Here is a 25,233-nt window from a genome sequence, read left to right as displayed (position 1 = left end):
CTGCCAGGTAACAGGGTTACTCAGTACAACACACACAATGGCGGGCTTCCTTCAGCACTTGAGAACAGAGAATAATTTCCATGAGCCCAGCCAGAAATAAAGTCCTGACTGTTTCTTTCCCCCTATTTTTCCTCTCTTGTTTTTCCCCCTTCCCCCTCTCTTCTGCCAACATTTGTCATCTTTATTGCCTTCCTTAGCCAGGGTTGTTGTTGTTATTATTTAAAAAAACCCTTTCCCTTTTCTCCCCCTCCTTGCACTGTTCTCCTTGCTTTCTCCTCTTTCCTTCCCAAATGAATGATATCACTGTTGTTCTGGGACTTCGGCTCCCAACAAAATCTTTTTTGCTAGTGCGGTGCTGAAAAGTATTGTCAGGGCTTCTGACTGCCAATGAAATGTCTTCTAACATTGTTGACTGGAAACGGAGCAGCCTGTTTCATAGAAGAATTTCTATTTGTCTAGCAGATTCTGGGAGCTTCCTCACAAAGCCCTAGTGCAGGTGTGAGGAATCTCAAGGTGAGGGGGTAAATATGGCCCTCCAGACCTCTCTATATGGCCCTCAGAATTCTCCCCATGCCACTCCATCTTCCCAGGCTGCTGCTGCACCTTTCACCATCCCTCAATTGTGATAACACCATCCTTGAATTGTGAGAACACCTCTTGTTGGATGGATGGATGGATGGATGGATGGATGGATGGATGGATGGAGAGAGGGTTGTGTGTGTGCACACATGCATGCTTGTGTGTGTGTGTGTGTGTGTGTGTGTGTGTGTGTGGAGGCAGCAGTTTTTGTTCTGCCCTGGGTTCATTGCTGTTAGTGCTGTTTCCATCACAGTTCAGCTTCTGCTAAAACGTGCAACTCATCTTTCTATCTGCAATGGACTCAACTTCTTTAATTAATGTTATTTACGGTTTACTTAAGGTTTGAGGAGTAAAAACAAAACAAAACACCCAGTTGCAAATACTACTCATATTTGCTTGCATGATTTCCATCTGAATGAACATGCATATCATGAGAATATCCTTTCCCGTGGCCATTTCTGACAGAATTCTCCAACATCCCTAGCTGAAAGCTGTTTTTCATGGTTGTGCATATTTACTGCTTTGCCCGCCACAGGCGTGGGTCTCCCCTGTGTAGGTTCTGCTACCGTTAACCTTAAAACGGTTTCCCACCCCCTGGCCTAGCATAACATTCCTTCTCTGGCCTTGCACGGTCTTGCACGTCCACTCCCTTCTCTGTGGCAGCAAGGTGGCTTGAGTGCGCTGGGGGGGGGTTGTTGTTGTTCTCAGAATGAGAAGGTGAGCAGAATGCTAGCCGCGGTTTCTCAGGTCTGTTCCACAGGATGGAAATTAAACAACAAAACCTGCCTTTGCTTCCTTAGTAGCCTTAAAGGTAAAGGTAAAGGGACCCCTGACCATTAGGTCCAGTCATGGCCGACTCTGGGGTTGCAGCGCTCATCTCGCTTTATTGGCCGAGGGAGCCGGCGTACAGCTTCCGGGTCATGTGGCCAGCATGACTAAGCCACTTCTGGCGAACCAGAGCACCACACGGAAATGCCATTTACCTTCCCGCCAGAGTGGTACCTATTTATCTACATGCTTTTGAACTGCTAGGTTGGCAGGAGCTGGGACCGAGCAACGTGAGCTCACCCCATCGCGGGGATTTGAACCACCGACCTTCTGATCAGCAAGTCCTAAGCTCTGTGGTTTAACCCACAGCGCCACCCGCGTCCCCTACTCATTGGCAAAAGAGGAAAAGCATCACCCTGCAAAAACAGGACAAAAGAAACCACATATTTGCATAAAATGCACATATGCTAATTTATAGCTATAGATGTAACTCTAGAAATGAGTTCTATAATTTAAATGGAAATAACAATATATCTCACCATAGTGGGAGTGGGTGACTGGTGTCTCGGCCCAGCCTGCTCTGCAGGTGCTGTTGATGGGCAGCTTCAATGCCCTTTGCTGATCTCTCTTGTTAGGATTTTGGGTTCCTTGCTCTCCATATGACAAGGTGAGCAGAAGATTAGCAACAACAGAATGCCTTAAAAGAGAGAACTGTCTTCTGTGCAGTAGGGCATATGCCGAACCTGGGTTAAAGAGCAAACATGGGCTCTTTTGCGATATGCAAATGTTGCAGTAGAGTCTAGCATAAGGAGAAAATTATTCAGCCTGCCTTCCATGCATGTGTGGTGTGTGGAGAGGTCACTATTCCAAACACAGGGCGAGCAAATTATGCAGCAGGCTCCATCAGTGAGGGAGAGTCAGTGTTGTTGTTTAAAAGAAAAACTTGGAAATTTTTAACCCTTCTTCCACCTAGAAGCATAAATAAACAATGACATGCTTTTAACAGGAAAGGAGAAACTGCACAGAACAGGATCTTCTGGTCCCTCAGGTTACGTCAGCCTTATTTTTGCCCTCCTAGATTCACAGCAGCATTGAGTGATGATATGACATCATCTCCATCTAGACTAAACTGTTTTGGTCCTGCAGGGCAGCCCACAGGGTGAGACCACAAGGTGGGCCAGAACTTGCAGCACCATAGAGAGATTCAAGTGCAAAAATTGCTCCAACAAAGGTCAAAAACAAACAGAGTCCTTTTCTGTCTCTGTCTCCAGCCCACATTCTCCTTGTGGAGAAGTTAGTTTCTTAAAGTTTCTTAAAGGGCCAACTCTCTGGACTGAAGATGGGCACTTCTCGAATGCTCCATGGCCTCCTGCCTGGTGCATATCCTGCTCTGCTGGAAGATGCTTGTGAGGGTCCTCACTCTGGCTTTGCAAGTCCTGGTACTATAGGAGGTGGTTTGGTGGGCTCCTGTCCACCAGCCTCAAGCTCAATGATCTCCTGATCTTCAGCCTCTGGAAGAAGAAAATGTGACCAGAAAAACCAGATTCCTGTGCTGTTATTAGGTGCATTTATTACCGTAAATGCTTTCTACACACATACACAAAATGCCTCAAAGTGACTTACAAACCCACAAACACATAAAAGCTGACAAACATTTTTATTTCTTTAATACAGTAAAGCAAGCTAGGTAGTAGTCAACTAAGTTTTACTCATAGTTGACCTATTGACATTTATGGGCCTAAAATAGTTGCAATTAATTTCAGTGGGTTTACTCTGAGTAAAACGTCGCTGAAGACCACCCACTACAACTAAAATATAACTAAAGGCCGTATAAAGGACAACTCCTCCTGCAACCTGAACTACCTCAGTAGTTGCCACCAGCCATTACATGCAGTTAACAGATATACCAGAAAGAAGAGGGATGTGTGATCAAGAAAATTGGTGGCTTTGCAAGGGTAATGAGGGCCTGAGGGACAACTTGAGACACCGGGTTCAAATGAGGGACATCTCTGACAACCAGGGACACTTGGGGAAGTCTGCTGTCTGTTTCATGTTCACCCACATTAAAATTTACCCGCGTTCTCTTTCCTTCTCTGGGGCTAAACAGTCCGTAGCCATCCTGATTTCATTGGAGGCCTCTGCCTTTGGCTGTCTCGCCGCATCCCTCCTTTGCTACTATTGGATATGTGACAATGCCTGCGCTGGCATCCGGCACTTTGGCTGCACCCGTGGCCTCCTCAACAGCATCCCTCCCCCATTGTTTGTTTTCCTTTGTCACACAGTGGGAGCTGACACAATGTGCTGGTGACAGCTATGGTGTCTGACAGCGGAAGGCAGGTGGAAGCAGTAACTGCTTGTGATCTAATTAGGGGATGCCGAGGGCCAGATATGAAGCAGCAGCACAGAAGCACCAGCTTCTCTCCCTGCCTCCCCCCCCCCCCCAGATCCACAGATGGCCCTAATGGGTGAGGTGTGAGGAGAAACTTAGCTTGGCCTTGTTGAAGCTTTGTGTTCACTAATGCATTTTCTTCAAAGCTGTTTGTAATTTCACCTAGCGCTGAAACTCAAAAGATGTAAGTGCCCAAACGAACCTTTTCCAGGGCCATTAGGTCTCCCCTTTTAAGAAGCTTTTATCACTACTTGGCCTGTCTGGGTTCACACTAACCCAGTCAGATGAACTGCTTCCAGTTTTCTCTCACAAAAATCTATTTGCCACCACGGTTCTGAGGTCCCTTAAAGCCGTGCTCCCAGTTCTCCTGTTCTGTCCTGTGTCCTCACTTCCTTTGCCACTGTCAATGTGTTTGAAGTTGAATCCAGATACCATGCTTTAACAAGGAAAGCAACGTCACGGAAAGAGCAAGGGAAAGGCCCCATCAAAGTATTGATCCACATGGCTAGTTACCTTCAGGCATGTTGGGGATCCCTGAGTCATGATCTAGAGTTACCTCCTGGAAGGGGTGCGGGTGATATTCCTAGTCCCCAGACTGAAGGCATCTGTTGGTTGGTTGGCATCTGTCTGTCTCAGGAAACAACGGAAGAGAGTGTCTTCCATTGTTTGTTTATTGCATTTATATATCACCTTGTCCTCCAAGTAGCTCAAGATGTTGCACATGCTTCTCCAACTCTCTCTCCTATTTTATTCTCACAACAACCCTGCGAGGTAGGTTAGGTTGTGAGACAGTGACTGGCCCAAGGTCACATAGCAAGCTTCATGGCTGAGTAGGGATGCAACCCTGGTCTCCCAGGTCCTAGTCCAACGTTCTGACCATTACATCACACTGGTTCTGTTACAACAGCTGCTAAGAAAGTTGGAAGGAGTTTGAGGGGTGCATCACTTCTTGTAACCAGTGCGTTTACTATGTTCATTTCTTCTTGTCAACTCTGGGACAGGTTTTTATTTTATTTATTTATTTATTTTTTAAAATGCAAGACCTGTTTAATGGAGAAAGTGAGATGATTGTACAAGCAGCCTTCTCTCTTTCAATCTGCCTTTGACTCTTTGCAGATGAGAAAATGTCTTTTCCATTGTTCCTGCTCAGTTTAGCAACAAATATATTTTACCATGCCAATAAAGTAACAATGGTGGGCTAGACCTGGCGTTAGATTGTTGTACAATGGGACTGTGGGTTCCCCTTCCAAGTCTTCCTCCTGAATGATCACAACTTATGGGGTAGCTCAGTAGCTCAGTAGCTCAGTGGTACAACATTTGTCTTGCTTGCAGAAGGTCCCAGGTTCAACCCCTGGCAGGTAGGGCTGGGAATGGCCTCCCTCTGAAATTTTGGAGAACTATTACCTGTCAGTGTAGACAATAAGGAGGTAGATGCAGTGGCGTAGCATGGGGGGTGCAGGGGGGGCCGGCCGCACCAGGCGCAACACTTGGGGGTTAGGGTTAGGGGGCGCAAATCCACGGGTTAGGGGGCACAAATTACTTGCCTTGCCCCGGGTGCTGACAACCCACGCTACGCCACTGGGTAGATGGACCAATGGCCTTACTCAGTAAAAGGCAGCTTCTTATATTCCATGTAAATGTTGGAAATGTGTGTGTGTGTCTGTTTTATTTGGATGGTTGGAGAGATTTCTGAGCAGCTGAGACTAGAGGAGTGCCAGAAAGAAATCCCTGCAGCTGTTCCCCTGCTGGAGCCCTGAGTCAGTCAGCACCATGAGCCTGGCTGCACTGGCTTGATGGCAGCTTTTTCTCTGCTGGCTGTGAATTAGCCCTTTCCTACATGCGCACAGAACCCTCCAAGGCTAGATTCTCAGCTGGTTAAGCCAGCTATGTGCCGGCTGCTGATGCCCTTTCCAGCCTCTCTCTTCTTGGCAGCAGGCTGCTGTGTGAGTAACAGTCACCTTTGTCTGGTGTTTGCACATCCCCACACATGAGTGCAGACATATCGGCTGGAGGCTGCCTGCTCTGGGGACCATCTGCTGCTTCGTAGATTGAGACTGACATGTGGGAGTCTTCTGCTGTCAGTGAAGACAATCTTATTGATGGATAAAAGGGAGAAGGGTTTGCATTATCTCTGTTCAGCAGTGCATTTGATACCCACTGCAAATAAGGCATTGGTATCCGGCCCAAGAGCATCCAAGAGTGACTACACATATCTTTGTACAGATTTCTTCCTACACTTGTTTCTGCCCCCAGATGCACACACACATGTGCAAATCTCAACAATAGCTTTGATTGTCTGTGAACAGTGGTCTGCTCTGCATTGGCTAGTCCAGGGCTGTAGAGTCCTCTATAGAGAGATGTTTTAGAAGTATGCCCTTCCCTTTAAACAGGAAGCTCTCACACAGGAAATGAGGATTGGACCAGAAGAGAACAAGAGACCCATTCAGATATTCAGAATCGGAAAGTTAATGGATTGGGGATGGAGGATGGCAAGCTCTGCCCCATGACCTGTATGTGCTCTGTTAGCTGCCTGTGGAAGGCTCCTACATATACTGCTCTGGTGTTGCAAGACAGGATACATAATCAGAGAGTCTTGTTCAATAATGTTATATTTGTGTTTGAAGTAAGGAAATGTGAAAAGCAGTTGCAAGCAACCATCTAGATGGCAAGCGTGTATTTTGCCGCACATGCATGTGCCAGAAAGCTGCTGTTTGGGTATCTTGTAGATGTGCAGCACTTCTTTATGATCCACGTATGTGTTTCACACTCCCTCCTCCCCTTTAAGGGAACGCTTTCTGTAAGGAAAATGTAATACGAAATAGCCTTGAGCGCATCCTTCTTGCCATCTGTGTAGCAGAATAGAACAACAGAGGCAATCAGAGGCAATTCCTCAGCTGGATTGCTGATTTGCCAAATCTTAAGTGTGTGTGTATTTGCGTGACACTTTAAAACTTTTGCAATAAATAATAGTGACTTGAGTAGCATAGGATAACCAGATCTTCATTCCATTCAGTTATTGTTCCTTGGTTCTCTTGGTGTGCCCCACGTTCTATTTTGTTTGCCTTCTGGTTTAACTTACAGAATGTCTAAAATTAATTTTGGAATCGGCACATGCACCACTTGCTGCAGTTTCCAGTTTCTGTCTCTTCTTCCAGTTTCTAATAGGTTACTTATATGCACCAACACGTAGGCACCTTGAGTAAATCAGTGCAGAAAATATCCTTGATGTGATTGCAGCAGACTCAGTTTTTGGAACTGTGATTTAATCAGGGTGCATATGAAGCTGTGTGGAAGGCAGGAGTAACCAATGTGGAGCCCCTGCCAATGTGGCCGATAGCCAGGGATTGTGGTCCACAACATCTGTCAGGCACCATATTGGCCACCCTTGCTGTAAAGAAATAAAAGAAAAGAAAAGATGGGAACTGACAAGACAATCCTATATTCCAAAATAAGTCCCATTGAATTCAATGAGGCTTACTTCCACTTAAGTGGGTCAGAATGAAGCCTGAAGTAAACTACCCACATATAGCTGGATGATCTCTGCAAAAATAAAAATGGAAGAATGACAGGATCAGGTAACCTGGACACCACCAAATCCATGGAGAATTTTGTCCTAGTTTGTTTTCTTAGTTTTTCACCAGCCAACTACAGACTAACTAGTTCAGCTCCAGACTAACTGAACTAAGAAAATCTTGCTTGCTTCCAGCACACACATGCTTCTGATATTCTCTCTCTGTTGCCCCAGACTTGTCTTGAACCTTTATCCTCTGGATCACCTTATGCTTCTTGTCCTGACACCCCCAGTTGCCTTGGATAACTGAACTGCATTCAGACAGCACTATATTCCATTTTCCAGATATTTCCTTCCCAGATAATTTCCATGATTTATGTGATCCATGCTGTAAAAACAAGTTCTAGAAGTTTAGTGGAATCTAGCAGAAGTTTGGTGCTTATTTCCATGTTACTTACTTCCAGAAAAAATCATTTGCAACCCTGTTACCCTGGAAAATTGGAGGAGTTTTGCACTGTAATTTCATGTGACAAAATTGGGGGCAGTATTCCAGCATAAAGTTATTTCCATCCATTTAAAACATAGTACGACAAGACAGTATATTGAGCAAAAAGCCACTGTTCCATAAGGCAACGGGTCATGTGACAGAAAGGATTGTTATAATCTTGGATACAACACTAGTATTATAATGAGGAAAACAAGCACAATTATCTCCACTTCTGAATGCAGCCTTTGTCTTTTAAAAAATGCAGGCCAAAGAAGAAACACATTCACTAGACTAGCTAGGAGGCTTTTTCACATCCATAATGATCATGTTCTTGAGGACAAATTTTATCCTTTCAACCAGATGGAAACAGCCTTAGATATACACTTACTACTCTTGAGAGTCCTATGGACTGCAAGAAGATCAAACCTATCCATTCTGAAGGAAATCAGCCCTGAATGCTCACTGGAAGGACAGATCCTGAAGCTAAGGCTCCAATACTTTGGCCACCTCATGAGAAGAGAAGACTCCCTGGAAAAGACCCTGATGTTGGGAAAGATGGAGGGCATAAGGAGAAAGGGGTGGCAGAGGACAAGATGGCTGGACAGTGTTTGACCAAATTGCGGGAGGCAGTGAAAGACAGGAGTGCCTGGCATGCTCTGATCCATGGGGTCACAAAGAGTCAGACATGGCTAAACCACTAAACAACAACGACAACACATGTGTAGCTTCTTCTTTCACATGTAGCACTTGGCAAAGACACACAAAGATGAGTGCATGCATTTTGGATTCTCCTGATAAGCTGCAAGAAATTGCACATCATTGAAACTGGAGTAGGTGAATTTTCATCAGTCACCATGGAGATATCTGGGAAGGAAGGGGATCTTCACAATCAAGCTCCCACGTGTTCAGAAAGAGGCTCTGTAATCAGCACTCATTAGCAATCTCCAGCTCTATAGCATTTCTAATGTGCTTATCAGCAGGACATTAAGGTGCTAGACATCTGATCCAAGTTCATCGTCCAAACTCCGTCACAGCTATGCACTCTCTAATTAAGATCTGGATTTATAGACAATCTCACCTGTGCACAGAGCCTTTCTGTTCCATTGACTAGAATGACTCGAGTTCTGACTAAGGCAGAACTTAGCCAACCTCACACAAGGATGAAGTTACAAGAAAGTGACTGCAGTTTTGTCTCTTGGTATTGACCCCCTAGCGATGGCTTACAATCTGGGACTTGCACATGGCTGGCCATATGGCTAACAAGATCAAACACTTTACAAAGGCAGACTGGAAACAGGGAGCTGAAGTTGTGGGGCTGCAATATGCTCTAAATTAGTTTTACTTCCTTCTCTCTCCCATTTTAACTATCTCTGTGCATAATCCTCTTTAGAGTCATTGTCTTTTTAGAGATGGTTTGCTTTCAGGATCCAATTGGACATAGTTATCTAGAAAAATTGCATCTCTCCTAGTGGATTTTTATGAACTGTCTGTGGGCTCTACTATATCACACTCTTTATCTTGTCACCTTTAAGTCCCTATTATAGGATCAAAGTAACTCATCATGCTAACAGCTGCTGTAATTTCTTAATCTATGCCAAGCAACCATAAGAACACCAGATTCAATGCACTATTTAAATCAGCCAACAGTTATCTAAATATTTAGACACAATAGACTAGAAAGTGCTCGTACAACACAGTAAAATAGAGACAAGATTCGTTATAGTTTTATAATAGGATTTCAAATCCTTAAACCATATGACCATTCCAGATATTATACTGCCAAACAGAATGAAATGTTGCTGGCCAGGTTTTACATGCAGGGGCTTAACAAATGTTCGTTGTCAGCAAAAGAAAATGGAACAGCCAACAGGTAAAGTAGGGGGAACAGGAAGGAGGCCTTTCAATGAATGGAGAGACGTCTGCACACCAGACATTGCTAGATTGCAGCAGGCAGAGCAATCCTAAATATGGGAAGCCAGCATTAGTTACCAGACCCCCCATGTCCCTATTTTCCAGGGACTGTCCTGGACTTTCAGGAGCCATCTCAATTTCTGATTTGATCCCAGTATGTCCCACTTTTCCTTAGGATGTCTGTTTTTGTCAGTGAAATGTTGGAGGGAATGGAATAGGATGTCCTTATTTTTATTGGAAATATGTATGAGTTACACCCGCAGAATTAAGCTGGCATAAAGAGCCCCTCGGGAGATAAATTGCAGATGAGCTGGCCCCAGCCGGGTGCAAGGAAAAGAAACAGCAAAACACAGAGAGCCAGCTCCACGCTGGTATTACTAGGGGAGCTATGGCCACCAGCACAGGGGAGACTTCCTAAAGGTCATTATGGGGTGCATATGAACCTAGAGACCACTCAGGAATAGCTTGTGGGAAGTAGCTCCAAATCACTCCTGCAAGGGGTAGTGCGCACACTGGGTCCCTGCCAGGCCTCACCACAGCAGCCAATTCGCAAGCACATGCCACACACCGCAGGCTTACCCACAACACACTCTGCCAATCACACAGTCACATGCAGCAACACAACTGGATAAACAAACAAACAAACGTGGAACATGCCACACATTGCACAACTCGCAAGCATCCCAACCCATTTCCCAAGACTTTTGATGGCACAAGATCTGCTGGGACTGCCTGAGTTTGCTACACCCTGGATGAGCAAGTTATGCTGTCTTATCTCCAGCTGAATTAGGGTTAGGGACTTATGCTGGCATAGCCTGGCTGAACAGCCAGCTAAGCTGGAGATTAGCCAGATCCTAACTCGCTGATTCCGGCAGATCCAGGGTTAGGATTGTGCCCTAGGTGATCAATTATATAAATGCTGTAGTATGGGCCTCTTTTATTGTTTTGAGGCTCAGGCAAAACAGAGAAGACTGACCTATTTAATTCCTCTGCTGCTGGAAGGGTGGCAGCTAATTACAGCTTGTAGGCAAGTGTATCCACCTACACTTGCATTCCTGGGGAGATTCCAGTGGCGTGAAGAGGGAAAGCCCTTCACAGATACCTCGGCAGTGTGGTTCTCCAGCCATGCTCACACTTGGGAGCCAGTTGCTGTAGTTCTGCATATACTAGGGGAAAGGCTGTGGGTGTTGACTGGTAGAGCTATAGCTCAGTGGTTGAGCACAGGCTTTGCTAATTTCAATCCCTGGCATCTCCAGATGGGGCTAGGATTGTCTCCCGATTGAAATACCAGGGAGCCACTGCCAGTTATCATAACAGACCATCCTGGAGTAGATAGACTAATGGTCTGATTACTGCGCCCCTCCTTTAACTTTCTTCCTTAAATAACTAGCCACATAGTTCAAGCAGGTCTTCCAGAGCAGACAAACAAACAGAGACCAACTAACCAAGGAGGTTTGGCTGGTTATGAGAAAATAACTGACCCCCCCCCCCATTAATTTCTTGGAAGTCCTACCTGGAAATATGGCAGCCCCACTTAATGAGGGTGGCTGGCAGCTGCCAGAGCTGTCCTATGTACGACTCAAGAGTTGTACCCAAGGGCAAAAACTCTACCTGCCTGGAGGAGCCATGCCTCTGTAAAACCTACAGTGCAATTTATTCCCTGGCCTTGGCAACTGCCACACAGTGTGGATTTTTCTGAGAGGATGATTTACAGGCCAATTACTGCAGGAAATGTGCAGAGATTAACGTGATTAATCATTCGTTTGTTCCCATCATCGCATGAAAGGAGTGGGAGGAGCAATTGCAAAGGTGGGTAGTCTGCATGGGGAGCGAAGTGCTTGCCCAGTGAGCCAGTTTTTGAGGAGAGGCTGTCAAATCAAATGCCGCCTTGCGATTATGCTGCCAGCCTCTTGCTGGTGTACAAGCGCCATGCACACTGACTAGGGTGCACCGCCATGCTCCGCTGCATACATTCATCCAGCCATACATGCTGCAGATGCTGCCGGCAAGATCCCCACATCTTCCGTACGCCACTATAGTCCCATCCATCGAAACATGCCAGCTCCTTTCACCCTCCAGCCACGCGGTAAAGCTGCCACGCATCACCTACACCCAATGCGCTAAATGCTTGCCGGTACACGAAGACTGCTTTGCATTCCTATCGCATCCTTCACCTGTGCCTCCTCAAAGCACTTCGCAAAAATTAATTACAGGTAGTTAATTAGATCAAGCTGTTCTGTACCCCTGTGAGAGCAGATAACTCAAAGATGCCAACACGTCACCCAGGGACGGAATTATAAAGCGGGTGCTTGCACTGGGAGGCTTGCAGTGATGTGTTCTTAATGGTGAGCTATAGCTTCCAGTTTGCATTAGTCCAGAGCATGGGACACGGCTGTTACATGTGGCAGTGGTCAAGTAGAAAGTGGGCAATGGCTGGAAGTCAAATGGACTAATGGGGATGTGGTCATAATATCAGGTATTGGTTTCTTCCTCTTCCTTGGACCCCACCCTCCATCTGCTGCAGCTACGTGTTGTCTTCAGCAGGGCTTAACATACTTTAACTTACACCCACACGTCTGCATTGCATCCAGCTCAGGACATGCAGTCATAAGCTAGATTCTAGCTAAATGATGCAACTCGACCCCTCCCATCCATTCAGTATACTAGTTATTATGGTCACTTCCACACTCTTACACCACTCTAACAGCCTTAGTTTTCATCAAAGAATCCTGGGTGCTGTTGTTGGTTAAGAGTGTTGGGAGTTATAGCTTTGTGGGTGTCTTTTAACAATTTTCAACACCCTTTCCAAACTACAGGTCCCAGGAACCTTTGGGGGGAAGCCATAAGTGTTAAAGTGGTGTGAGAATGCTTTTAATGTATGGTGTGGGTGTGATCTATAGTCTGTTTTTGGCTGGATCCCTTCAACTCTTTTGATTACACTTTTGCACCAGTTAATACATTGAGAAAGGTAGTCAGGGTTTGCTTTCGTCATAACCACAAGTAAGTCTATAGATCCCTCCTCATGACAACCATTTCTGTCTGCTGCTGCAGTGGTTTGTAGATACTTTATATCGAGCATTTAGGAGATTCTCATGCAGGACATTTATACTAGATTTAGCAACTTAAGTCAGCTGTCATGCCTCTAGGTCAGTAAATAGACAGGATTATGTTAGACACTTCCTTCATTTCAGAACTCAAATCTACTGCCTCTGGCACTCTGGGTACCATTCCACATGCCGTACTCTGTGATTCTAAACTTAATGGCTCACAGCTCCATGCATTATGGTTGCTGCATGAAATGCTGGAATTACACCACTGTCTTCTGCAAGAAACATGTCTAAGTGGAGATGCCACAAACACATCTTTAAACACCCATGTATATGCATCTTGGAAACCTGGCCGGTGTCAGGGTTTGTAAATGCAGGTGCATGAGTGTTTGAAAATGTGTATGTGTGTGTGTGTGTGTGAGAGAGAGAGAGAGAGAGAGAGAGAGAGAACGTGGTGGGGAGAGACAAAGACAGAAAAAGGGAGATTCTGCACTGGTTTTCTACCTCTTTTTTCCAAAGAGGTAGCTGTATTCAGTCTGCTGTATCAAAATATAAAAACTCAATTGAGTTAGACTATTGGCCCATCCAGCTCAGTATTGTCTACACATTGACTGGCAGTAGCTCTCCAGGATTTCAGACACGGGGTCTCTCCCAACCCTACCTGGAAATGCAAGTGATTGAATTTTGGACCATCTGCATCATAATAATACAAAGCAGATGTTCTAACACTGATCTATGGCTCACACAGAGTATAACACCACCATAATTCTTGACACAGAGTGCCTACAGAACGCTCTCCTTTTTGAAATGCAACATCCCATTTTACCAAAGAAATATTGTTCATGAATGCAACAGTAAATTACCACATGGACACCCACAGCTGAGGTTAATGAGCACAGCAAGATAAAGAACCCTCAGGCTATTTTACCACAAGTGCTAAACCCCTCTAAGTCCAATATTTGTGATATCTGTTCTGCCTTTTTGCATTATAAAGTGTCTATAATCAAGACACTTGCCATTTACCTGGGGTGGGAGGTAGGGAGGTGACAGTGTAGAGCCATTAGTTCTGACTCAGTACTTTTCTGCATGTATAATAATCCTTTTCATCGCCCCAACAGTCTCTTTCTCCCAATGGCCTCTGTGTTTAATTGACACAGATTGCTCCTCCACCAATCACAGCTGCCTCTGGCAGAACACAGCAGGTATTAGCCAAGAAGGAGTCAAGGAGATAAGAGCTCAGAGAATGCAGCAGGGCTTGCTGGGAAGATCCCTGCTCAAGTACATAGGAATAACACCATGATGATAAGCAAAATGGAAATGTCATCTTTGATGGCCAAGTGACGGCTAGAGACCTTCAGCTTTAGCTTGTCTCCTCCGAAAGCAAAGGCTCACAATCAAATTCTGCTACTGTTGTAGGGTCAGAGATGACGGGGGGGGGGAGTGTGTGCCACCTATAAAACTCATAATTGCTGCATATGTTGCACATGGCTTTTTCACTTGGCACTGGAAAATTCAGGCCAAATCCAGGGTTCTGAGGCTCCAATGGAGAATGTGCCATCATTCATTGTCGTTGGGACCCAGCAACATTTCCAGCACAGTAAATACAGTACAAAGTTTAATATAAGGGTATGGCAAAATAAAAGATGCTATTGTCCCCTTGAGGTTTCCCTCCAGTTATTGAACACGTTGAGCTTTTGCACATGAAGAGAGAAAACCCACAAAAGCTAGAAAAGCATGTTACATTACATACACACAAGCTTCCTTGCGGCAGGTTATCCCTGGGCATCGCTTATGTAGATCGATGCCATCATGTCGGCGAGAGTACCCTCTATCCAATCTCTTCCCATTTTTGGTGGCTACTGATAGGTCCCTGGAAATTCACAATACACGGGCAACAATCCATGCAACAAGAAGCTGTTTGGGTGGCATCCCTACAGCACCTTGGATATGTGTTTTGGCCTTAAACAAAGCTGGCCCTCCCATTAGGCAGAGTGAGACATATGCCTCAGGAGGCAAATTTCGGACATCATGGAAGGTCAGCAGTTTCTCTGTTATTTAATTTACTCCTTCAGTTTTATTATCAGGCAGTAGTAGAGGTGCTTGTGGGGTCTTCTGCAGAAGATACCTAAATACATTGGCTGGTCTTGGGGTCTGTGTACCCTGGTTTACAGGAGGATGCCTTTTACTGCTCTGCCTGAGACACTAAAACATCTTGGAGATGTAACATCACTGTGAGTAAACTGGAGGGACCATAGCTGAGTTGTCTTATGGAGCTCCTCTGTCTGCTGGTTTTCCCTCTGCCTGCTCATCACTGAGAACATTGAGTGAAACAAGGCTTTGGAAATGCATCAAGCTCCACTGGCTACTCTGCCCCAGCTACAACTCTCTGGAATTACACCAGAGAGAACAGTACTCTGTGTATTCCTTTGCATTGGTGCAGAAAGAGCACCAATGCATTAATGATGATGAGATGAGGTGAACTTGGCTTTAATTTCTTGCTAAGTAAGCACGTCTGCTTCAGGCAGGAGTGAACCACTGAGAGATTAAGGCATTCCACTGGGCTATTCCCTCCCCCCTGCCCTGTTCCTCTTGTTGCTGCAAGGTTCCTAATGCTACTTACATTATTACTGGATTATTTTGGCGTAATGAGCTTGGCCCTGATCGACTGTCCCTCTGCAAAGGAGCAAGGCAATGCCTGTAATGCTGTCATACAGGGGCAAGGAGGAGTGGCAAACTCCTGGGAAACAATTGCAGAAAGAGGAAAACAACGCCAGTCACATAAATGAGGGGGAATTCCAACAAGAGCCTTGGGTTAATCAATCCTGAACTTAGAAATAGCTTCTTTAATGCTGAGCAGAGATAAGAGAAAGCAGGAAAGCACAGATCCAAGTTTCTTCTGCAGAAACAGGACTTTCTGTTGGGAGATAAGAGTCACAGCTACAGCCCTGCCATTTAATTGAAGTCTGCAGCCCATGTGTCTTCCCCCCCTCCCTGCACCCCCAATACCTCTCCTTATCATGCTCAGTCCTCTTATATTTTCAGGCACTGAGCTCACCAGCCTGGTGACAGGTTGCTATGGACACCGAGAAGTTTCCCTAGAGACCAGAAGCCCATAATAATTGAAGGCAAAATCATCCAGCACAGATTTTTTTGTATGAATGTTTGTTTAAATATTGATTAATTCCTTGACCCATCCCCCAAACCCCCTCATCTTTGCTTGTAAAAGGATGTTTGGTGCTCTCTGTTTCTGTCTGAATGTCTGGATGATTCTTTGTTCTCAGTGTGGAAAGTGGGCACTGGACAAGTAGTTGACAACTGTACTTCCTGGCCACACTGAAATCCTGTACAAAATATGGTTGTGATATCCCATTTTGGTATTTTATTTATGTATTTATTTAGGAATTTATGTGCCACCTTCCAGAGCAGAGTTTTCTCAAGGTGGTTTATGTCAAAAACATTTGTACAGTACATAGGAACACAGGAAGTCTCCATATATTGAGTCAGACCATTGGTTCATCTGTCTCAGTGTTATCTACACAAATGTGGTACCCTTCAGGTGTTGTGGACTCTAGTCCTCATCAGCTTCAGCATACCCCCCAACGTTCTGCTAACGAAAATCAGGATGGCATCTTTTAGTGCTGCACTGCCATGCGAGCCAGCTGACTCAAGCGAGGACAGCACAGAAAGACGTGCAAGCATCAGTGCCGGCTGAAAGCACCAGCTCATCCTCCTCCCTGAGCTTGTCAGCAGTGGCAAGGGTGGAGCGGGAAAACTGGACATTCCAGGGTCCTATCAGAAGCTAGGATGTCTTCCATAATTCCAAGATGTCCTGGGGAAATCGGGATGTTTGAGGGCTATGTGTCAGCCAGCATAGCTGGTTGACATGGGTGGTGGGAAGTATTGTCCAAGAACATTTGGAGGCCAATGAGTTGGCTAGTCCTGGTCTACACTGACCAACAGAGTCTCCCCGGGGTATTAGGCAGAGACCATTTCCAGCCCTACCTAGAGATGTCAGGAATTGTACCTGGGACCCTCTGCATGCAAACCATGTGCTCTTTCACACCTTCTATCCCTATATTTATCCATCAGGCAAAATGATCCAAGGAGCTTAAGAGTCTGAATTCCAAGAGAGGGGCCACTAAAAGGCTAGCAAGTAGTGGGTGTGGAAAGCGCAGCTTTGCATACTTTGGCTTTGTTTCAGCTGAGAAAGAAGGAGAAAAGACCTTTATGGAGGGAAGTGGGCTGTTAAGGAGGCATCTGAAGGGAGAGTGGTGGAGGGGGAGGTGACACAAGGGGAATGTTCTGGGAGGGAGTTCTAGGGGAAAGGAAGAGGGAGCAAGAGAGAATGGACAGCAGAGCTGTGGAAGGAAGCAGGAGATGGTGGTTGGAGGAATAAAGATTAGAGCCAGAAACATGTCAGGAAATGAGGACAGAAATAAATGGCTGCAGAGGCCTTTGTAGTTCAGGACCAGAAATTAGTGGTTGATGCAGAAAGGGATGCAAAGCCACTCAATTGATTTGTGGGTATGTCTGAGCTCATACTCTGAATGCTGTCTGTGCTCACAGTCTGTTTTAGGGGATCCATGGGAAAAAGATGCTTCTATTGCAGGCATGTTGAATGAGCAATCACATCACAGTATTTTGTCAATGTTTACAGCGTTTTCCTATAGAAAGCACTTCCACTGCAATTGCTGGCACTGTGTAGACTAGACTGTTGTGGGCACCTACCCCACCCTCCTCAGTGCTGTTTGATGAATTGTTGTTATATCTTTTCCCCTTAGTAGTCGCTTGCAGGCTACACACTCACTCTCTGTAGCACAGGAGTGCACATCTCCAGAGAGGGTGTGTGTGCATGTGAATTTTGCAATTGTTTTATACTTGTAAAGTGCTTAGAAGTCACCTGGGAAATAAAGTAGGGTATAAATAAATAAATAAATAAATAAATAAATAAATAAATAAAGTCAAAAGGTGCCAAATAATTTTTTTAAAAAGCTTACCTGTTTACAAGAAGGGAATCATCCCTGAGCAGCAAAGTTAACCTCCACCACCATTACATGGCAAAAGATATATATACTACTGGTACTGTATACTCCCTAATAAGAGCATGGTTTGGGGTTGTGGGGTTTTGGTTATGTTGACAGACCCTCTGTGGTCTGCAGAATACATAGTTTTGCTGAACAAGCATCAAAGAAAGAGAAACAGATGTAGAGAAAACTATTCCCTTTGCAAGGGCGCTCTGCAAGATGCAGAAGGGTTAGGAAGCCCTTATCTCTCAATCCATTCTCCAGGGGGTCTCGGCCGCCTACTTTGAAAGGGCTCAGAGACAGATACATCAGATGCTTCCCTGGAGAATTCTCAGGGTCTAGTAGTCAGACTAACCTTGGCAAATCTGACCTTCACTTTTGATGTGAGAATTCCCCGGAGAACTCAGAATCTCTTCGGAAAGGCAGCCCTCTTCAAGAATGTCTAGATCCTATGGTCTTTCTTCCCCCACCTCCACCCTCAAGCAGTGTTGCCTTAAACTGTGCACCAATATCAAGCATTTTACACACACACATCCATTCATGAAGAGGTAGATGCGGGGGGGGGGGGGATGAAGAAAGAGCTCCACCCAAAACTGCTTTACTGAATGTTGAAATTCTGACTGACTAGAGGTGCAGAGCTGAGGCCCTTATTTTGCATAAGAATGGGAGAGATTTTTGATCTGTTTGCTTTTTTATGCAAATCCACTTAATTTGCACTTCCCAAAACAATACGTGAAATGAAGCACCAGCCTGCACTCGGCCCTATAGCTTGCACACTAAATTCTGCAAGGAAAGAAATCAGCTCATGTATTTATCTAAGCTGGCTGTTCTTGACTATCCTGAATGCTTGCTAACAAGCTCTGCCTTTTCTATTCCCCAGCAGTTCCTTTCCAGCAAAACCCGTACAACCCTGGGGGCCGTCCCACCATCATCCACTGTTATCGCTGCGGAGATACGTGTAAAGGAGAGGTGGTGCGTGTCCAGAGCAATCACTTCCACATCAGATGCTTCACCTGCCAAGGTAGGTGCTTTAGGGGATGACTAGCTGCCTTGTTCAAAAAGGACACAAAGGTTACAGTCAGGCATTCCTCCCCATTCAACAGGATCAAGCCCTTCACAAGCGAAGGCAGTGTTCAGTTGAGCATTTAAGAAGCACTCAACACTTGTCCGAATCTTATGGATTTACTGCGTCCATTTACTGATTGTGACAATGAGGAAAGGCAAAGAACATACCTTTCAACATATCTCCGTTGAAAATTCTATAATAACAACAATAAATTAATTTTTGCCCATGGGAGAGGTGGTGGACTCACCTTTCTTGGAGCTTTTTAAGCAGAAGTTGAATGGCCATCTGTCATGGATGCTTAGCTGAGATTCCTGCACTGGACTAGATGACCCTCCAGGTCTCTTCCAACTCGTAAGATTCTATGATTCTATTATTTAGGCCCCGCCCATCAGACTGGGTTGTGCCAGCCACTCTGGGCGACTTCCAACATATATAAAAACAAAATAAAACATTAAGCATTATAAAAATTCCCTATACATGGCTGCCTTGTGATGGCTTGGGGATTGCATAACTGCATACCCTCCAACATTTCTCCAATTAACATAGGGACATCCTAAGGAAAAGCAGGACATTCCAGGATCAAATCAGAAACCGAGATGGCTGCTGTAAATCCAGAACTCTCCCTGGAAAATAGAGGCACTTGGAAGGTCTGAAAGAATGCTGCAGCCTTCAAATCACATATTTTTGCATTAGGGCTAGAGCTGAAGCTGATATTTGCAAATATTGGAAAGTCGCCAAATGTTTCTATTTTGCTATTATTTATTTTTTGTTGATGAGAGATTGCAGAGCAAAAAAGGCACATGCACTTTGAATATTTTGCAGGGGTTCAGTGGTGAAATGCAAAGCCTCTCATGAAGGCCTTTTTGTACTTTTATGCCAGACACAGACAAGAGCGAAGTGCTGGACGCAGCGAGGAAAACTTGCTTCTTCCCCTTAAATATTAAAGAGGTGCCATATTTTGGTGCCTATTGAAAAGTTTCCTCTTCCAAAAGGCCTTTAAAGTTGAGCTCTTTCCCAGTCAGCATCTGTACTGAGATTGTTTTAAAGATGCTCTTAAGATGTATGCATTGCTTTATCACTCGTTTGCCACCCTGGGATCCTTGGGGAGGAAGGGCGAACCATAAATTTAATCAATCAATTAATTAATTAATTAATTAAAATAAATTGTGGAAAACAGTAAGAGTGGGAATTAACAGGGTGCCTTATCTAGCTCTGACAATTCCCACTGTAAAATTTATAGATCCGGTTACTGCCCCTTCATAAGAGCAGCTGTTTCAATAACTGCATTAAGGAGCCCTTTCGCATCCGTTCTGGGCCATTAAGTTTTACAACATCTCAACGTTGCTCCTCCCCAGCCACCCTTCCATCTGCAGGGCAAGGATGAGCTAGAGTATTTCCCAACACTCACGTCTTAGCAGAACTCAGCATGGGCTCAGAACATGCTGAAGCGATGGGCTCTGAACACGCCTGTCCTGCTGCTCACTCCAAACCTCTGAACATTTGTGTGCGGAGCTCATGTAGAAAATGGCTCCTAAGAAAACTTGTTCATGGGTCCAAGATAAGGTGAGAAAGCAGGAATTGCAGGGGCTGCGCAGTCCGTTATTCCATCATCAATACTAAAAGGAATGTGTGGTTCACCAGGTTTCAACCAGCAAATCTAGGCAAGCCATCATATCTGGAGGTGCTCACAGCCTTCAGGATAAGAGGGAATCAAGCAGGTCTATATGCTCTCATATTCACCTGCCAGCAAGGCTAGTTTGAGATCTTTTGGCACCTGAGGCAAGATGTGCCACTCACCTCCCCCTAAATCCGGACCTGTGCCTGGCAGGGTGGAAGGAAACCAGTGCCATCGCAGCTCACAGGTTTCAGCTTTTGGCTGCATCTTCCATTTACCAGAAGCTGAGTTGGAAGCTGTCGCAAAGGCCAGATTGGGATCTCCTGCCCTCTATGGAGCATGTCACCCTAGGCGAGTCACCTCATGTGCTGCAGCCATACTAGGGCAGCAATCTGTCTTAGGGACTGCAGGGCAAACTGCAGGGCACACCTTTCCAGCCACTTTCCACCAATCAGAATTTCTTCCCTTCACAGAGCTACAATTCCCAGAGTTCACTGCGAGGAGGGGTTGATTGTTCAGCCCCTCTGGGATTTGTAGCTCTGTGAGGGGAATGGGGTCTCCTAACAATTCTCAGCACCAGAATTCTTTGGGGAAAGCCTTGACTGTTTAAAGTGGTACCATAGTGCATTCAAATATATGCTGTGGATGTGGTCCTTCACAACCACATTGAAAAGATGCAGTCCAAAGCCATGGGTCAAATCTTCGCCTTCTTTCCATAAGTCTAAGTGTGTGTGCGTGTTTTTTTGGTAAGTGAGCCATTTGTCCATTTTGTGACGAGTTTCTCTCAGTCACCTCACAGGGAGACTAGGAAGACAGGGAATGCCACTGCCTACATTTTCCATTCTCTCTTATGGTTGTTGCAGCAGCAGCCACTAATGATACGATGCCCCAGCGTCACGCTGAGAAGCAGGATGGATGGCATGAATCTCCTGTCGCCTGATCAGAGGTCAGACTTCCCTCTGCCAGGCTGCTCTGCCCAGGTACCCTCTTGCTGTCTGCTAATGTCCAATTAAAGAAGGCAAAGTCTGTTGCCGTCATGCTCCGAGGCTCACAGACAATTTCCCAAAGCAGCAGCCAAGGGCTCTCTCTCAGCAGGGCACAAATCTCCCCAAAACAGGCCTGCCTGCTTTCTCTTTCTCTTTTTATCCTGGACCTTGCCAGCAACCCAACAGTGACATCTTGTGGGGCTTGGCCCTTTAGTTCGTTTTGTTGGGTTTAAAGGGTAGGCACCCTGAAGAACGAACACATCCAAACTGCCCAAGGAAACGTTCTCAGGCTTGCTTTCCCAACTCGGTGTCTTTGCTCTGACCAAGGAATGTTCCTTCTGTCAGTGCACCCCCAACTCTGTTGTAGCAGTCAGACATTGGACTTGTGGGGCCCGCTTTGCTTTTTACTCAGAACCTCAGGTAATAATAATAATAATAATAATAATAATAATAATAATAATAATAATAATAATTTATTATTTATACCCCGCCCAACTGGCTGGGCCTCCCCAGCCACTCTGAGCGGCTTCCAAAAAAATATTAAAATACTGTAATACATCAAACATTAAAAGCTTCCCTAAACAGGGCTGCCTTCAGATGTCTTCTAAAAGTCTGGTAGTTGTTGTTCTCTTTGACATCTGGTGGGAGGGCGTTCCACAGGGAGGGCGCCACTACCGAGAAGGCCCTCTGCCTGGTTTCCTGTAACTTGGCCTCTCGCAGTGAGGGAATCGCCAGAAGGCCCTCGGTGCTGGACCTCAGTGTCCCGCATGAAAGAAACACATTAAAGAACAGGAATTAAGGAACAAGCTGCGCCTGAGAGCGTTCTGAGCCTTCCGAATATATTCTCAGTATCAGAACTGCATTGAGCTCAACATCCTTTCACATAAAAATCCTTGCTTCATTTCAGCTGCCTAATTTAGAAGGGAAAAGTCATCCTGTTGTTGCTGTTGTATATTTGGGAGTCAGCAACCTGTTGACCTAAACAAAAAAACCTTCCTTCTTGTTTTTTTTAAAAGCTGGATAGTTCAACTGGTTAAAGCATGGGGCTGATAATGCTAGGATTGCAGGTTCAGTCCCCATATAGGACAACTGCATGTTCATGCATCACCAGGATTGAACTAGATGATCCTCAGGGTCCTTTCTAACTCTACAATTATGTGATTCTATTTCTGCCCATCCCTGCTTTAGAAGAACAGGTCAGCTTTGGGAAAGATAACTGACAAGCTGACCCTTCTCTGTCTGTGTGTGCTTCCCTCTCTGCAGTGTGTGGCTGTGACCTAGCTCAGTCCGGCTTCTTCTTTAAAAACGGGGAATACATCTGCACCCATGACTACCAGAAGCTCTATGGCACACGTTGCGATAGCTGCCAAGACTTCATCACAGGAGAGGTGATCTCAGCTTTGGGCCGGACCTACCACCCAAAGTGCTTTGTCTGCAGCATGTGCAGGTGAGTGGAATGTTTGGCTGCGATTGTGGGCAACCCATTCATAAGTGAGAACCCCGAACGGAAAGCTTGAGGTGCTTGAATCCACATGGTGGGATGTGCAGATATGGCGTGGTAGAAACTTGCTCTATGCCGCACCTCCTTTTCTTCCACCTTGGGGAGTGCCAGGGCAATGAAAGAGGATATTCCCTTAAAGATGAGGCAGCACAGTCTGGTTGGAAGATGCCTGCGTTCTTCACAATGACAAAAAGCTGTACATGCGTTGTGTTCATTTCTCTAAACTAATATGAAATAAAATATTTATACACACTCTTAGAACAGTGGGTACCTGCACATTCAAAAGTACATACCTGCATGATGTGTCATTAGGCAATAACTGGTTCTATGACTTATTATTGTGCCCCATTGCAGGATCAAGAGCATGTCAAGCAAAAAAGGGGTTAATTCTGGCAGTATGGATGTCAGATTGTATGACTAGACTAGCCAATCATTAGCCTGAGAGTGGATAGATGGTCCTGCAACTGGGGAGGGGGGATAAGTAATGTCCCAAGGGAATGGTGAAGCTACTGTGGGAGCTATGAACTCTTCTAGGTCTCAGATATACTCTGGAGGGACAGGTCTATTAATTTGTCATTCTTAGTGTTGGGAGTGCATTAGGAGAGCATTAAAATGAAAGATGGGTGAGGGTGAGTGACAGGAAAAGCTAGTCTTTAATTAGCCACACTAGCTGTGCGACGCGCGCGCGCGCGCACACACACACACACACACGTCACTGCCACCACCATTGCTGTGGTCTGCTGGAGGGAATCACATAGCAATGTTGGCACCCACACAATATTTTCCCTTCAAACATTGCCAGGAAAGGTGTACAAGCAGCTATGACGCTGCTGACAATGTATAAGTTGTCCCTGTATTGTGAGACAACAGATTGAACAAGCTGCGGTTTGGTGTAAGTGTACGTCAAGATGGACATTGGGCACAAGCTGATCAAGGTGGATCTGCTGCTCAGATATGGGCTGCACACACATCATACATTTAAAGCACATGGCTTCCCACAAAGAATAATGGGAACTGTAGTTTACCCCCGCAAAGATCTACACTTCCCAGCACCCTTAACAAACTGCAGTTCCCAGAATCCTTTGGGGAAGCCATGTGCTTTAAACGTCACTCTTGAGGAGATCAAGGTCATACATACAGTTTGGAAAGCCCTGTCTCACTTTGGCATGCTGTGGGTCACTTTGCAAAGACAGCTTCAGCCTCTTCTGTTCAGCTGTCATAGTGGCACTGGTGATTTGAGACCCCTGGTGCCTGACAGTCTGTAACTTTACCTCTCTATATATACAGCTTCTTTTGCTTAAAACTTGATGGGATAGGGATCACTGCTTCCACCTATGAGAAACAGATCAACCATTCTGATCCCAGACTACAAAACTGGCATTCTCTAGAAGTCCTATGCCACCCAATATATTTGTTCTACAAGGTGATTAACTATTCAGTTAAACTGAAATTAATCCAAGCATGTAATGTTCAGGGTATGTTAACACATACAGTTTTGTTTGTATAGACCAGGTGTGCAGGTCTTTCCCTTCTCCTCAATGGCATATCCTTTGCTGCAAGCTATATTCCCCTCTTTCCCCCCAATTACTTTCCCCAAATGCCTGTTTGATTGCTTGTGTCTTTATAGACAGGAGCACTTGCTCTGCATTCTTCAACACGTGCAAAATCCCATCTTTTCCTCTCAGGATACTGAAATCTGATGAACTGCTGCTGTGTTCTTGCAGTCACCAGCCAAATTAGAATCCTTGCTTCACCTATATACATGGGTAGAGGTGGAATTACTTATGATTGTGCTCCTTTTTTATCCTTTACTACCTTGAGTGTAAATAGAACAGGGCAGTTAAAGTGTACTAACACGCAGGTGGCGCCGTGGGTTAAGCCACAGAGCCTAGGACTTGCTGATCGCATGGTAGGTGGTTCGAATCCCCGCGGCGGGGTGAGCTCCCGTCGTTCGTCCCAGCTCCTGCCCACCTAGCAGTTCGAAAGCACCCCTAAGTGCAAGTAGATAAATAGGTACCGCTTCTAGCGGGAAGGTAAATGGCGTTCTGTGTGCTGCTCTGGTGCCGGTTCGCTGGAGCAGCTTCGTCACGCTGGCCACGTGACCCGGAAGTGTCTGCGGACAGTGCTGGCTCCCGGCCTCTAGAGTGAGATGAGCGCACAACCCTAGAGTCTGTCAAAACTGGCCCGTACGGGCAGGGGTACCTTTACCTTTACCTTTTAACCCTTTTGAATTAAAAGGATCTCTGAGAACAGCTTCCATTGTAATATTTCCACGGTTTCTCTTGGGGTGTTCAGAACCATTGAGTATCTTCATGACTTAAACAAACAGGAAAGAGGAGTAGGCGAAAG

At 45.5% G+C, this 25,233-nt stretch overlaps 1 protein-coding gene and 1 long non-coding RNA gene across 2 annotated transcripts in view; both read left to right on the top strand.

Moving 5' to 3' along the window:
- Positions 1 to 22,825, top strand: part of LOC310838608 — an 87,202-nt gene extending 64,377 nt beyond the window's left edge. The window contains exons 3-4 of the long non-coding RNA XR_014561078.1: positions 18,597 to 18,737; positions 22,647 to 22,825. This is a non-coding gene — a long non-coding RNA (uncharacterized lncRNA). The remainder of the gene's footprint in view (positions 1 to 18,596; positions 18,738 to 22,646) is intronic.
- Positions 22,826 to 23,503: 678 nt separating this feature from the next.
- ABLIM3 (actin binding LIM protein family member 3) overlaps positions 23,504 to 25,233 on the top strand; it is a gene marked incomplete at its 5' end in the record, with an annotated part of 67,138 nt that continues 65,408 nt past the window's right edge. Inside the window, one exon of the mRNA XM_083728202.1 lies at positions 23,504 to 23,513. Coding sequence (XP_083584328.1) covers positions 23,504 to 23,513 — 10 coding nt within the window. The remainder of the gene's footprint in view (positions 23,514 to 25,233) is intronic.

The sequence above is a fragment of the Podarcis gaigeae genome (genome assembly GCF_964106915.1).
Source record: "Podarcis gaigeae genome assembly, chromosome: 2".
Taxonomy (NCBI): Eukaryota; Metazoa; Chordata; class Lepidosauria; order Squamata; family Lacertidae; genus Podarcis; species Podarcis gaigeae.
Note: the sequence above shows the minus strand (reverse complement) of the source record. Positions and strands in the feature narration are given on the sequence as shown.